The 13,588-nt window shown below is 34.7% G+C and overlaps 1 protein-coding gene across 1 annotated transcript; it reads right to left on the reverse strand.

Annotated features, from left to right (window-relative positions):
- Positions 1–1,432: 1,432 nt before the first annotated feature.
- LOC140871286 (uncharacterized) lies at positions 1,433–12,540 on the reverse strand. Its single transcript, XM_073273724.1, has 12 exons — positions 12,373–12,540; positions 11,150–12,170; positions 8,049–8,056; positions 7,072–7,247; positions 6,263–6,323; positions 6,063–6,161; positions 4,650–4,744; positions 4,390–4,503; positions 3,892–3,959; positions 3,002–3,112; positions 2,135–2,372; positions 1,433–1,997 (listed from the first exon to the last, which is right to left on the reverse strand). Exons 1-12 carry the CDS (start codon positions 12,419–12,421, stop codon positions 1,887–1,889), a joined length of 2,151 nt encoding a protein of 716 aa, XP_073129825.1. The 5' UTR covers positions 12,422–12,540; the 3' UTR covers positions 1,433–1,886.
- Positions 12,541–13,588: the final 1,048 nt, after the last annotated feature.

Consider the following 13,588-nt stretch of genomic DNA (forward strand, 5'->3'; position numbering starts at 1 on the left):
GTTATTAATTTTTTAAATTTTTTTTGGTATAATTCAATAATAATATTTTATTATTGTTGTTGCTATTAATAACAATATTTGGAAAAAATATAAAAAATCAAAATAGTGAACAGTGTAATTCGGCAACCGGGTTAACGATTCTAATAATTTTATTATATTTTCAAAATGAGTAGATTTATATTTTATTAGATCAATTTTTATTTATTAAGATTGAATTTTCCGATTCATCAAAAAATTTCATTTCATTTTCCTCCTCCAGCACTATATTATCAACGGAGGAAAAGTTTGACTTCTTTTTCAAATTTCAAATGTAAGGGGTATAAAAGTAAAATTCTATGTTATCATTAGATTTGTAAAAATAATACCACGGTCATGAAGAGATTAATTGTCTCTCTCTTTGGGTGCACAGTGCGGGCTTTCAACGGGCCAATGGGAAAATTTTGAATCGTCAAAACTCCAATCAAACGCAGGACAACAGATGATAATTAGCTAATCTGATATTTATCACCCCTACCAAACTTACCCTTACCATGTAGATGTCCCATGTATTTGTATTATGGCCGAGAGTTTTATGTAGTCGTTTGGATTTTATTTTGGTGTGTTTGAGTTTGTTTGCTCTGCGTATGATTTTATTTGTTTAGTCATGCCTAGTGAGGCTGTAAAATTATGTGAGAGTATTTTATTATAAATTGTAGTTTGTGTTTTTCGATATGTCTTATTTACGGAATGGTCATACCAAATTTTTCTAGACTCGAAATCTGTTTTTAAATCGCACATTAGTTTTGATATATGTGTAATTACATTTACGTCGAAATTTATCGATCTGTCAAATTTCATTCTTTATACAGCCACACGTGATATATATATATATATATATATAACGAGAGACAAATACTTAAAACATGCACTCCTATTTTTAAAGGAGGGATTATATAATTGTTTTGGAATTATTAAAAAATAAACCATCATTTATAATCTTATCTTATTTATCTGAAACGTAAAAAATATGACATTTTAAATTTAACTGATTCCGGAAAAAAATATGAACTTAATGTATATAAATTTTTTTTGTTTTGTTTTGTTTTTATAGCACAAGTACAATCTTGATCTAAATTACAAATATATAATGTAACTACTCGCACTATTGACAAGTATACAATATACTAGATGAAAGTGAAATGAAACATAAATTTTTATTTATCTCATGTTCCTCTCATTTTTTTGTTAAACCAATAACATCTCATCGCCCGCTATAACATTATATGTGGACTAAATAAAAAAATCTCTCACAATGATGATGAGCTTGGTATCATTGGAATTTCACTATTGTATTTTTCTCTCCGCAACAAAAGATTTTATTATTCCTTTTGAAAGACATTTTTTATAATAAGCTTGTAATTATGTGCAATTTAAAAGAACTATTAAGAGAATATAAGAGAATATAATAATCACAATAATCCTTAAATCAAATACATACAAAACAACATATTTTTCATCAATGCATATCGCTTTCTATACATCATCATATTTTCATCATACTTCTACTCATCCCTCATATATCTCATCCATAAACATACATACACGCTATTAATTTTTTAGAGTTAATGTATCTTACTATTCGTATCACATTTCCTATGAGCCATTTACCAGCAAGCGAGCGAATCATGTCCCCAACTACGTACCCCCACTATTTCCTTGCGAAAGCAAATAAAAAAAAGGGTCAGAACAAGAAAAAGGAAAAGGAAAAAATTTTAACATAGTCTGGGACCGTAACCAATGTTTTCAATCTCAACTGACACTAATTCCCATTTACTTCATACATTCAACAACAAATGAAGAGCAAGCGCGATGCCGCAATTCGAAAACCAACGGTTGAGGGAAGATGTCTACATTGGAGAGAGAAAGTGTGCCCGAGTAAGTGCATATTCTCTCCCAGCAATCCAAACCCCAGTTTGGGACCATGATATGTCGTCCCATTCGAGGTTCTCCTCCAACACCTACCCAAATCAAAAGATATCCACACATATCATTCCCCACCAACGTTTTTAAAAATAAAAAGGGGAGGAGGGGAAAGAAAAAGTATGACATTTACATATCTTACATCAAGGCAGAAAAAACGGGTAAGAATGTTCACCTCCAAATATTCAATAGGCAATGGAATCCCCATGTTCTGCATTATTTTTTGAGGAAGAGGTCTTTTACAGTGTGACCATCGAAATATATCCACCATGGTGCTCTCACCATCCAAAACATTTCTTTCGCCATTAGAATGATGTGAGTTGTAGGTTTGTGTTTTCCCAGTTTCTGATCCATGAACATATGGTGTTGTTGGGACCTTGACCACCTTCTCCATATTAAAGCAAAGCTCATACCTAAACGACAGACTAATTATTAACAATTAAAATGTACAAACGGGGTTGGAAATTGTCAAAAGTGTAGTTGTGATAGAATTATATTGCCAATCCATCACTTTAAAGAAAATAGTAGAAATGCAACCGAAGAATCACGTCTATTATTTATCAACACTGAATCAATAAGCAAATATGACGGAAGAAAAATAAATTTACATGATTAAGAACTTGAAAAAGAGATAATAAACATATAAAGCAATAAGATTGAACTAACTGGTTAGGCTTTTCCTTGGCCTTCACAACTTTGCATAGGAGGCAAGTTGTGACTGCTGGTATGTGGCTATGAAAATATAATAAGAGACCAGAAGTCACAGCAGAAATAGGTGAAAAAATTCATGGATTAATTTGCAAACATACACAAGGAGCTTTGCTCCTTCGAGCAATATAATACTTTGATTCGTGTGTGTGGATAAGTCCAAAAGAGATGATAGGAAGCACATGATTAAGCTTTTGACTTAAATAAATATATCCCCCTAAAATACTTTCTGGAAAGATATAGCATTATCAAACAAAGTGCTTTCTGGAAAGATATAGCATTCTCAAACCAATTGCTTGAAAGCACTGCACAAGAATTAATTATAGTTCCTCACCTCTGCGAATGAGTTTCTAGGTACAGAACTTCTCCTTTCTTCAGGCGTGACGATGTAAAGAGAATCTTTTTCAGTCCTTTGTCAGCAACAGCACTTATGCTATATTTAAGCCTAGGAATCCACCAGAAATCACGTATAAGTGGAAATATAATGAGAGAAAACTCAATGTTTGGGTACTACAAAACATACCATGTAATCTAATAGTAAAAAAAAAAATCAAACCACATAAATTCCATCAATTAAGCCTATGAAATCTGAAATGTGGATTACTCTAAAATGTATATTGGTGGAGACTGAAAATGAGAAGTTCTAGTAGATAACACTACAAGATCCACAACCAGCTAAAGCAATAATCAAGAAATATCATTCCGTAAGTTCTAGTAGATAACACCACAAGATCGACAACCAGCTAAAATAATGAAGAAATCTCATTCCATTACTAAAGCAGAATAAACTTCTACAAATTCTGGAAAACAGGGACTGCCAAAATATTGAGGAGATAACAGATGAAATTGCAAAGAAAGAGAACAAGTAGCAGTATCAAGAGAATGAGTAGCAGTATGAAGCGATGACACTCAAATCCAAAAGTAGTGGTTGATAGGACAATGAAAGGCCTATTGAAAAGTTATGGTTTGAATACCAAAAGTAGTAGTTACAAAATATAACACAATTCGGATTTGTCATGAGTTAATAACAATGAGATGAGTAATCAACTTTTAGAATGAATTTTCACTCATATAAAAAAGTGCAGTAGTATGAAGGATCAACGAGTTGAAGGATCAACCACTAAGTCGCCCTATAACTAGATCCTTTAACAAGGGCCATAACAATATACTAATAGAGATAAAGCTTAAGAAAGGTAATCAACAAAAAGATGAACGTACACTTACCAGGGTTCCATGCAGAGATTGAACTGAATTGTAACTTCCCGCACAAATCTTTGTTGGCGTAATGCATTCTTGATCGCGAAAACAGGAGGCACAGAGATAATTCGTCAAGTGAAGTTCATTTACATACAAAATTCAATCAACAACATTATACAGCAAAGCAATAAGAGTTTGTAAAATTATTACAGATCAGTCTGATTTTAATAGAATCCGGAACTTAAGAGGGTAATTTAATTATCCGACATTTTCTAAAAATGGATCATGTGGCATGCAAAAAAAATTTCCAGCGAGAAGAATGAACCGTTGGGAAAAAAAACTGTTGAATATATTTGCTTATCAAATTAAAATCCGACGAACAACGAGCAAAAGAACCGTACATGAAATCCAATGACATGAGCAATCAAGCAGCTTTAACAATTAACATATAGGTGTACATCATAATGAGAACTTGGACAGTTTTTGGATCCGGAAAAAATACAATCAGCATAAAAAAGACAGTACCGAAGCGGCTGCTCTCGTAGTCATTGTGCGCTCCACAGCCACTGGAGCTAAAGTAGGCTCCATAGTTGACGAATGTGTAAGACAAGGTTCAAGCTCAATTATTCCACCTCCTTTCTGCCATGCATACAGAAACAAAAAAAAAATGTACATTCAAATTGATAGCAGAATAGAGTACACAAGCAGACATTGTGAACCAACCCTCTACCCCATCCCTCGCGACAATGGTAACACTCATATAGTACGTGAAATACATTACTAACCTTCACGATGCAACATCGCTCAACACGATAACTGCAGCCAATTGCAGCTCCCCATGCACGTGAACGAACATTATTCCTCAATGTAGAAATGTAACCTTAAAATGTATGTGGCAGAGTATCAAATTTAACACGAATGACAAATACCGTGCATAGAACAATGACACTAAACCAAATTATGCCCAATGTCACACATTCCATTTCTATCCATACTGTCATATACTATATGCAAAGCCTCGAAAGAGTTTCAAAGATGCTCATGAGTTGCAATTCCAAGAAATTAACAAAAGAAATCAAACAATCAAGATACCGGTGAGCCACAAAAAAAATAAAATGCAATATTATGCGATAAAAATACGAAAATCCCAGAGAATATGTTGGGCTGCTAGTTACTTGGCCATGACGATTTAGAGATATGACACAATCCAAAAGCGCTTATGAATTAATATTGATCGAACAAAAATGAAATAGGAAATTCTTTCCCAGAGATGAACTCTATATATAAACAGCCAACCCTAGATAAATGCTAGTTTTCCCTAGTCTAAGCTAGCCTCGATACTTGAGAAGACAAAAAAACTGAATGACCCCACCATTCTCTTCTTCACGTATTTAATCCTTTTCTCCCTCTCTAGATTCTTGCAAGGCTTTGTGACTCTTAGGCCCACTTTAGGTTCGGGCTCAAAACATTAAAGCCCATAACTATATTTGAGTCCCTAACAAAATATCTCTATACAAGTTCTCTCGCACTACCCTAGCTATGCTAGTGATCACTATCAAAATTATCACTACATGAAAATGACAGCATCCTTTCCTCGTACTTTTTAAACCCCTTTCCCCATGTGTGTGTTCTCTATTACATCTAGTTTTTACATCCTTGATAATGGGCCTCTCCTTATTTTCTTGGCCCAATTACTCAAGCCACCAACACGTCCCACCCCCTCTTCTAAAACAGTCTTGTCCTTGAGACTGAAATCTGGAGATTGTGAAGTCAATATATCAGTGTCTTCCCACGTGGTTTCATCTAATGGTCTCCCTTCCAACTCACTAGCACATGATGAATCTGCTCATTCCCCTCTTCTTTGTCCTCCTGTCCAACACTTTTTTTGGGACAAATTTTTGTTGCCTAGGCTTCTTCCAAGTCAGCTGGTAATTTTACGTAAAATAAAGTGTCAAGTAGGATGCAGTAAATCTCTTGTATTACATTTCTTCTTATTAGCTGAAGCCGTATGTATATGAACTTCAAAGTGTTCAAGACTATTTGTACAACCACCTTTTTCCATGGACAAAAGGAAACATAGTAGTCACAATTCAACTCTACTAGTTTACTACTTTACTGAGAGACTAAATTTAGCTAGAAGGTAGAGCTATGACTTAAAGAGTTCAATATTTTAAAGACAGGATATTGTTTGAACATACAATCTTGCGGAGGCAAGACTCTGATAGTAGCACGTAGCTCCTGAGCAGCAGATGGAGGAGGAGAGGCAGTTGGGCGACAATAGCCTGCATGCATAAGAACTACAGAGCAGAACGCAGCATTAGTCAATCAATATCAGAATGATCTTGTTGGGTTTTAAATACATAGACTGTAAATAGCATAATGTCAACACTACATATACCAGCCACCAAATCAGAATCAACAGTATATACATCTGTTCCCCACAGCTGCCCACCCCTCACCTGCAAAGAAATTGTTTCTAAAAGTTGAAAAAATCACAGGAGATAAAATATGAAAAGCAGAATTTTTTTTTTTGAAAAAAAAAAAGGAAACCAGATCCTCAAGGAACTAAGGATATGTGATTATGTTCCAGTGTTTCCGGAAAGCATTTCCTCGAAATGTATTTCTGGAAATCAAGTTCGGGGATGTGAAGCATGGTCGGTTTTTTTTTAAGGGAACATCTCCTATCATAAATTTTCGAAGTTTCAGATTATTTCTACATGTATGAAATTCAAATAATCGATTCTCAACATCTCAAAATACATGGCCTCACGAATTGTTCACTCTGTACTTCGCTTGCATTAATACATATAACTCAACATGAACAAAATAACAAATATGTTCTGGCTTATTCAGATGTATGGACATGCATAAATTAAAATTATAAAAACAAAACTAAGACATCATAATCGATTGCAAATAAAAGAGGTGGTTCGAGTTAATTCAAATGCTACAAGGAGAACTTTTCCCCTCAATGTGTGTCATTGCCAGAAGAAAGCCCTATTTCGATTGAACTTCTTTGTCTCTTGTATAATTAAACAATGATATCGATACATCACAGAACATCACAGCCCAAAGAATCACAAAGCTAAAGCACGGAGACTATGTAAAGCTAAAAAAAATAGTGTCATCAGCATTCCAATTGATCGTACTTGTGCACACCAAATTACCACATAATGTCAATATCAAAAAAGTGGATAATAATCTTACTTGCCGATTAGTAGCGGTAACATGTTCAGCTGGTATCCGGATTTCCAAAGTAGGACCATTTTGAGAGCCTTCACATGCTTCATCAGTTGGAGATGATTCATATTCTTTCCACAGCCTTATCAGCTCTTGCATGCACTCACCAATTTTATAAACAACACAGGACATATCCGGCTTACCTAGAAACAGACCCAAATAATTCATGAGCAATATAATAACACAAAGGAAGATTGTGTGCCTTGGCACCAGTCAGCACTGACAACACCTTGAAAGGCTGGGTAGGGTACTGATAATTTATTCTGATTAGAAAACAAATGTACCGCTGAACTTATAAGAACCTATTAAGACTAGATAATGAACGGACAGATCGACACTTAAATATAAGAAAGGCTGTTGAAGTAACTCTCAAGTCAAGACTGAGGAGTGTGTGAAATTAAAAAAATGATTATCAGTTTCATTGAACAAATGGTAACTTTTGTTTCCTAGCAACTCAAAGATCTCGTGAAAAGAAGATGTAAGTTGTATTCCACAGCGCTAAACCAAATGAACATAAAATATAAATATGAAATCAGAATTGCATTGGTCAGTTTGATGGATGAAAAGCATCCAAATAAGTAGTCTTTCTCCACAAATAAATGAATTTAACTAGCAAATCAACTCAGCTATCTACACATTGTTGAATAAGAAAGAGAAACATGAGAAATTGAGTAAAATTTTGTCAATTGAAACCTTGTTAACATGAAAACAAGGACTTTTTTAAAAATATTGATACCAACATTTCTTCAATTATCTTCATTAATTTCAAGAATTATGTCCTGAGCAGGAATACTGTTCAAATTTTCAAACCCAAAATAGAAAAGAGCATATAAGAAAATGTTTCAACACATTTCAGTGGCACACAGTGAAAGCAAAGGGAGTAGACTTCCTGTTTGACAAAGCCAATCAAGCTTTACAGATAGAAAAATAAACTGGAAACATACCCTGAGACCTGCATAAAAACAAGGAAAAAATGGTTAATACAAATACTTTAAAACCAAGGATAAACATCACTGGTTCATCACAACAGTAAACTCTACCACAAAAGATCAACATCAAAGAAATTTTCAAGCATAATGTAAACAGCCAATGGAAAGGATGAGTCAGGGTATGCTATTGTTACTATCAGCAGAACTGTCACAAGTTAAGGGTTGAAAGATATGCCCAATTCTACAAATTTAAGTGTCACATCTACCATATGAAGAATCAACGAAAGCAAGCATAATAGACAAGCAGAATACTGATAAAGATAGTTTTACGGAAATTTATCTAATTTCGAATAGGATTGAGTTTGTTTTATGTTTAATTTTGAATTCATTTGTTATCTGTTTCTCTTCCAGAAGTTAGAGAGTTAGGTAGATAAGTGCCCTACAAATATCACATGTATCTTGATTGATTCTGCATCAGTGAATTTTACTTTCATATCGCTGCCCTCTTTCACCATTCACGGCAAAGACATTGTTCACACTCCACCAGTTGGAATAGAGGAGAGAACCTTAGTGGTTAAAAGAATAAAAAATGCATTCCCCTTCTCGCTAACAACATTTCCCTTGAATGAATCTTGATATTAGAAATTCGATGAAATTAGTAGTAACGCATAATAGGAGGAAAGAATCAACTTGCTGGCTTTATCTCTGAATTAAATAAATACTTTCTTTGGTTACATCGGGGACTCGGTAATTTGTTTAATGTTTTGTCTTCCAGAAGTAACAAAATGTAGTGCACAATAGATCGATAATTCAGTAAATTAACGGGGGTGAAGGTAAACTCACTGCTAAGTACGATTTAGAAATTTAAAAGAAAAGGGAACATTCACAGAAGAGGGAGGAGTTAAGTTGATGAGAGAAAAGGCGCTTCCTCAGGCGGGGAGACAAGCTATTTGACGGCGACTCCTCTCTCTGCCTCAAAGCAGCCCACTCCAAACCCCCTTCCCCTTGGGAAAATCAAACATGAAGCCACCTCAATCAGCAGCAAAGGCACGCAATAAAGTTAAATTTCCTTTAATAATTTGGTTGTGTTCTTACAATTGTGACATAAATGTTTGCATTCATGATACCTTAGGACTAGTTCCAATTAATGGACCATGTAAATTATTTGAACTGCACAAGAATCCGTAGTGTAAACCCCACAGGGTGCAAAATCATGCATGAATAATTGAAGTGAGAGATAAACAGGCAGTTATACATTGTAATTGCTCCCAGCAGATGATAAGAGACGAGGTATTGTGCGTGCAAATGATATAAATTTCTGACAATTGAAAGTAAATAATAAAATCTATGACATTTTCTTGAGTTTACTCCAGGGTGACGTATCATGATTTAAAAAAGAAAGAATTAAGTGAGATCAATTCATAATACTGAGTGAAACATGTATATTCATCGATTAATGTGCAAGGGGAACCCTTTCCGGCTACATTCTAGTAGATCTGTAATTCAAATGCTTTATCAAATGTCAACCGTAAACTATCTGGCCAAAAGTTCTAACCGTCAGCCATAACAAATAAATATTGATATAAATAACCATCGTTAGTAACAAAGCGGCAAATGTTTCAGATCAATAATTTTCCTATGAGTAGATCTCTTGTAAGGCAGTCTCAAAGATCTATATCTACGAGACAGGTCGACTCGATCCACGTCTACATTGAAAAATAATATTTTTCATGAGTCGAGTCGAATCGGTTTGGAGTTTTTCTATTTCCTATATAACTTTCTCTTTCTTGCTCCTTTTTTTTTTTAACCATAGGAAATAAGGGGTTGCATATACAGTCACCTTCGTATCATTGACCCCTTACAAACTAAGACTAAAACAATTACAAAATACACGTAAATCTATTTTAAGCAAAGATTGTTGGAAATTGGCATCGTACATTAGAGCATTTTGTCAAACTAACCTTATATTAAAAAGATGGAAGTGGATAACAAAACTGAATTTGTAAAATTCACTCCCAATTTACGAGTACTACCATAGCTAACTTGTTATTTCAAACCACAATTGACAAAGTAACCAAATGCACTATCTTCACCGACACATTTTAATAGAGGAAAGATTCGAAGAAATTTATAAATTCTGCTGTAAATAATTAAAATGCCCAAATCTTCAGAAAAATTTTGAAAAATGCAAGAAGTGACTACTTACTTAAAAGTGATTTAAGATAAATGAAAAGCTGTGTCTTATGTCACTCGTTTCTATTTGATCAAATAATATTATCCCCAAATATCCTTTAAAGGTGTTTTACAAAGTGAAAGCTTGCCTTATTGAAATTATGAATGGTTATTGCATATGGTAGCCACAACTTCACTATATTCTGAATTTATGTCTGCCATTTTGTTTACCCTGCTTGAAATTTGTTAAAAGCATTAGCAGTAGTCTTTACAAGGTGGAACTAAAACTAGTAATTATAGTACACCCATTTTTTTATATATAAGAATAAAGGTGTTGATAAGTCTCTTAGTATTTCGACAAAATAATTATTCCACGCCCATATTATGTGAGATTCATGAGATTGGGATAATTCACATCACGTCCCAAAAGCCTTGAAATCGCACAATTCATTGCATCATGCCCCAGAAGCCACGAAAGCATAATCTGTGAAAATATGACACCATAGACCTTCACCAATCACCACATATATTGACTGCTTTACAAGAATGGAAAGTAAATGACAGAGACTAACAGCTTTAATTTCATTAATGTATCTACCAGTAATAAACATGTCGTGGAATATTAAACATACGTCGATGGTTTTCTTATGAGTGAGAACCGACAATCAAGAGAAATGAATACAAACAACAAGTCAAATGTTGTAACATTCTATTCTAGTAATCTCCAAATGTATTTTGCTGAAATAACTTCTAATTAAGAAGATGCGACACATGCCATAATCTATTAGGCAACACATTTGAATGTTCTTGTAATTAGATCTCGAAGTGAAATATTGAGACTATCCTGACATAATAGTAATAATCTAAAACACATGAAAATATTAAGAATAAATGACAAACATTCTCGTGATTCCACATCACTCGATAAAATGAAAAAGGCATACCCTTCATTATCATTGGTACAGGTTCTAAATCGTTGATCACGGTTTCCTGTCTGAGGACTGCCTCTTGGTCGAAGCATCCTTTTTCGCTGATGAACTCCAGAAATGAAAATTTCCTTATCCCTTTCGGTAACCACATCGGAAGCCATGCACCCTTCTTCAGAATCTTTATCATGATACTTGATGCGTTTATCAGGTCTTTCTGATTCTACATCTGCATCTCTTTCCTTTTTCCTATCTCTTATTTCCCTGTCAGTGTCTTTCTTCGGCAGCTCTAAACTTGAAGTGTCTTGACCAACAACTTTTCCAGAACTATCTACCAATTCTCTCTCACTATGTGAAGTCTCTTTCTCAGAAACATTCCATGATTCCCTCTTTATATGATCCTTGTCCCTTTCGTTCAGTTTATCCTTATCTTTCGGAGTATCTTTCTTTTCGTTTCCCCACCTCTCGGGCTCTCTCTCATCCATTAGCGAAAGTTTGTTCTCACTGCCGCTGTTACCAGTTTGCAATATGTTCCGACGATCACTTCTATCTCTGTCCCTTTCCACCCAGTCACGGTGCTTCAGTTCTTTTCTCTTACGATCTTTGTCTTTGAATTTATCATCCGCTTTCATGTCAACCTTGTTCTCCCCAACTGCTTCATGTGTTTCAGCAAAGTCCCGCCCGTCAATAGTTAAGCCTTCCTTTGAAGTATCAGCGGGTCCATGAAAGCTTGCCCGAGATGGATGCCAGGTCTCTGCATTTCCTCCGGGGGCATCATTGTAAAGCTTTGGACGGTGTTCCTTCAAATCATTCCAACTCCCATGACTGTTAGATTCGTTGCTACCATCCTTATCCAGCTTTGCATCACCCTTATGTTCAGAAGAAGTATCCTTTTCATGCTTTACATCTTTACAATCATCACCTCTGCTATTAGATTTATCACATTTAGCATTCGGCTGCAATTCCCTTGATTCAGATTTTATATCAACCGTGGGTTCCTTGATGCTGTCTTTTGAATCCCTCGTCTCCATCCTGCTCTCTGAATCGACAAGCTCAGAATGAGAGTCATTAGATGTTGACACCCTATACTACATATTTGGAAGTATAGGTGTCGCTAAATTAGGGATTGTAAATGGAAATGTGCCACTCCTATTTAGGCTAGAATTATTGCATGAATTACTCTTTTTTATCCTATTTATGATACAAATCTTGAACAATACTGAGAATCAATATTATCTTACCCATATTTTCTCCTTCTCTATTCATCATGGCATAAATCCACGGCTCCATAACCCTTAATCAATTCGCTGTTGTCGCCTTCTTCCTGAAAACCGCAGAACCCTACGCCAGCGTTGTGTTGTCACGCTTCTTCTTCTTCTGTTGACTGTTGCCGATCCCTTCTAACAAGCTCAAAGATGCGATCTTTTGTATGAGCCCAATAAGCCCAACATCACTATTTCAAAAAGGCCCAGAAAACCTAAGGCAAAATGGACTACAAACTACAAAGCATCGATGATGGGCTCAAGTTCCCCAACCTCCAACAATCACAAGCTAGCTATGCCAATTTGCCAAACTATTCTTCAAATTATCGTTCATAAATAAATAATTAATATAAATAATAATAAATAATTAATCAAATATCGGAAACTATTTGAAAGTGAAGGGGAAGTTGGGCTGAGGGAAATTCCAAATATCCGCAACGGGATTTGGCAAACTGTCTGAAAATTTCTTGAATTCATAGCAATATGAAAATAAATAGGATTCAAAATTTTCATTTTTTTCCAACCTGTACAATTTATTTTGATGCAACAATAAATAATTTCATTATTTCAAGAAATAGATTTTTCTCTCAATCATGAAAAATATCATTTTTTAATACATTTCACACAACTTATAATTTTAAAACTTAAGAGTGTGTTTGGTTTCATTAGACAAAAGAGAAAAAATGTTTTTTATTTAAAAAAAAAATGCTTTATTGTGTGATATGTGTTTGGATAAAATTTAAATGTTTTTAAAAATACTTAATTAAGCCAAAATAAGTGTTTTTTTTAAAACTCATATTTATAGCTGTAGTGACCCGCTTCGTGCTCACCTACTAATCAAGAGCTTACGCATGTAATTAACTTAATCAAGCACAATCAGATAAATCACAACGGAAGTTATAAAAAATATACAAATTCAAGATGATTAAATCTTAAATACAACCAAATCAAATAAATACCGAATAAAATATTAATCTAGAACCCCTCTAGTGACCCCTGCTACCAAGCCTGGTCACCGACCAACCACTGATCTCGCTCCTGGTCCACCTGCAAACCTACCTCGTCGAATGGGGTGTCCGAGATAAAAGTAGGGACGTGAGCGCTAACGCCCAGTACGTAATATATCGAATATAAAAGTCTATATGATGCATGCAACATAAAATATGAATGCTCTGGATAAACTGAGATCATATCT

Source organism: Henckelia pumila, unplaced genomic scaffold, assembly GCF_033568475.1.
Source record: "Henckelia pumila isolate YLH828 unplaced genomic scaffold, ASM3356847v2 CTG_461:::fragment_3, whole genome shotgun sequence".
Classification (NCBI taxonomy): domain Eukaryota; kingdom Viridiplantae; phylum Streptophyta; class Magnoliopsida; order Lamiales; family Gesneriaceae; genus Henckelia; species Henckelia pumila.

Excerpts from the sequence above, each read along its gene's own strand:
- LOC140871286 (XM_073273724.1), bottom strand. The coding sequence starts at position 12,421 with ATGGAGCCGTGGATTTATGCCATGATGAATAGAGAAGGAGAAAATATG. Across the intron at positions 6,324-7,071 it reads TTACCGCTACTAATCGGCAA|GTGAGGGGTGGGCAGCTGTG; the intron begins GTAAGATTATTA and ends ATTTCTTTGCAG. Across the intron at positions 2,373-3,001 it reads CTAGAAACTCATTCGCAGAG|GTATGAGCTTTGCTTTAATA; the intron begins GTGAGGAACTAT and ends TCTGTCGTTTAG.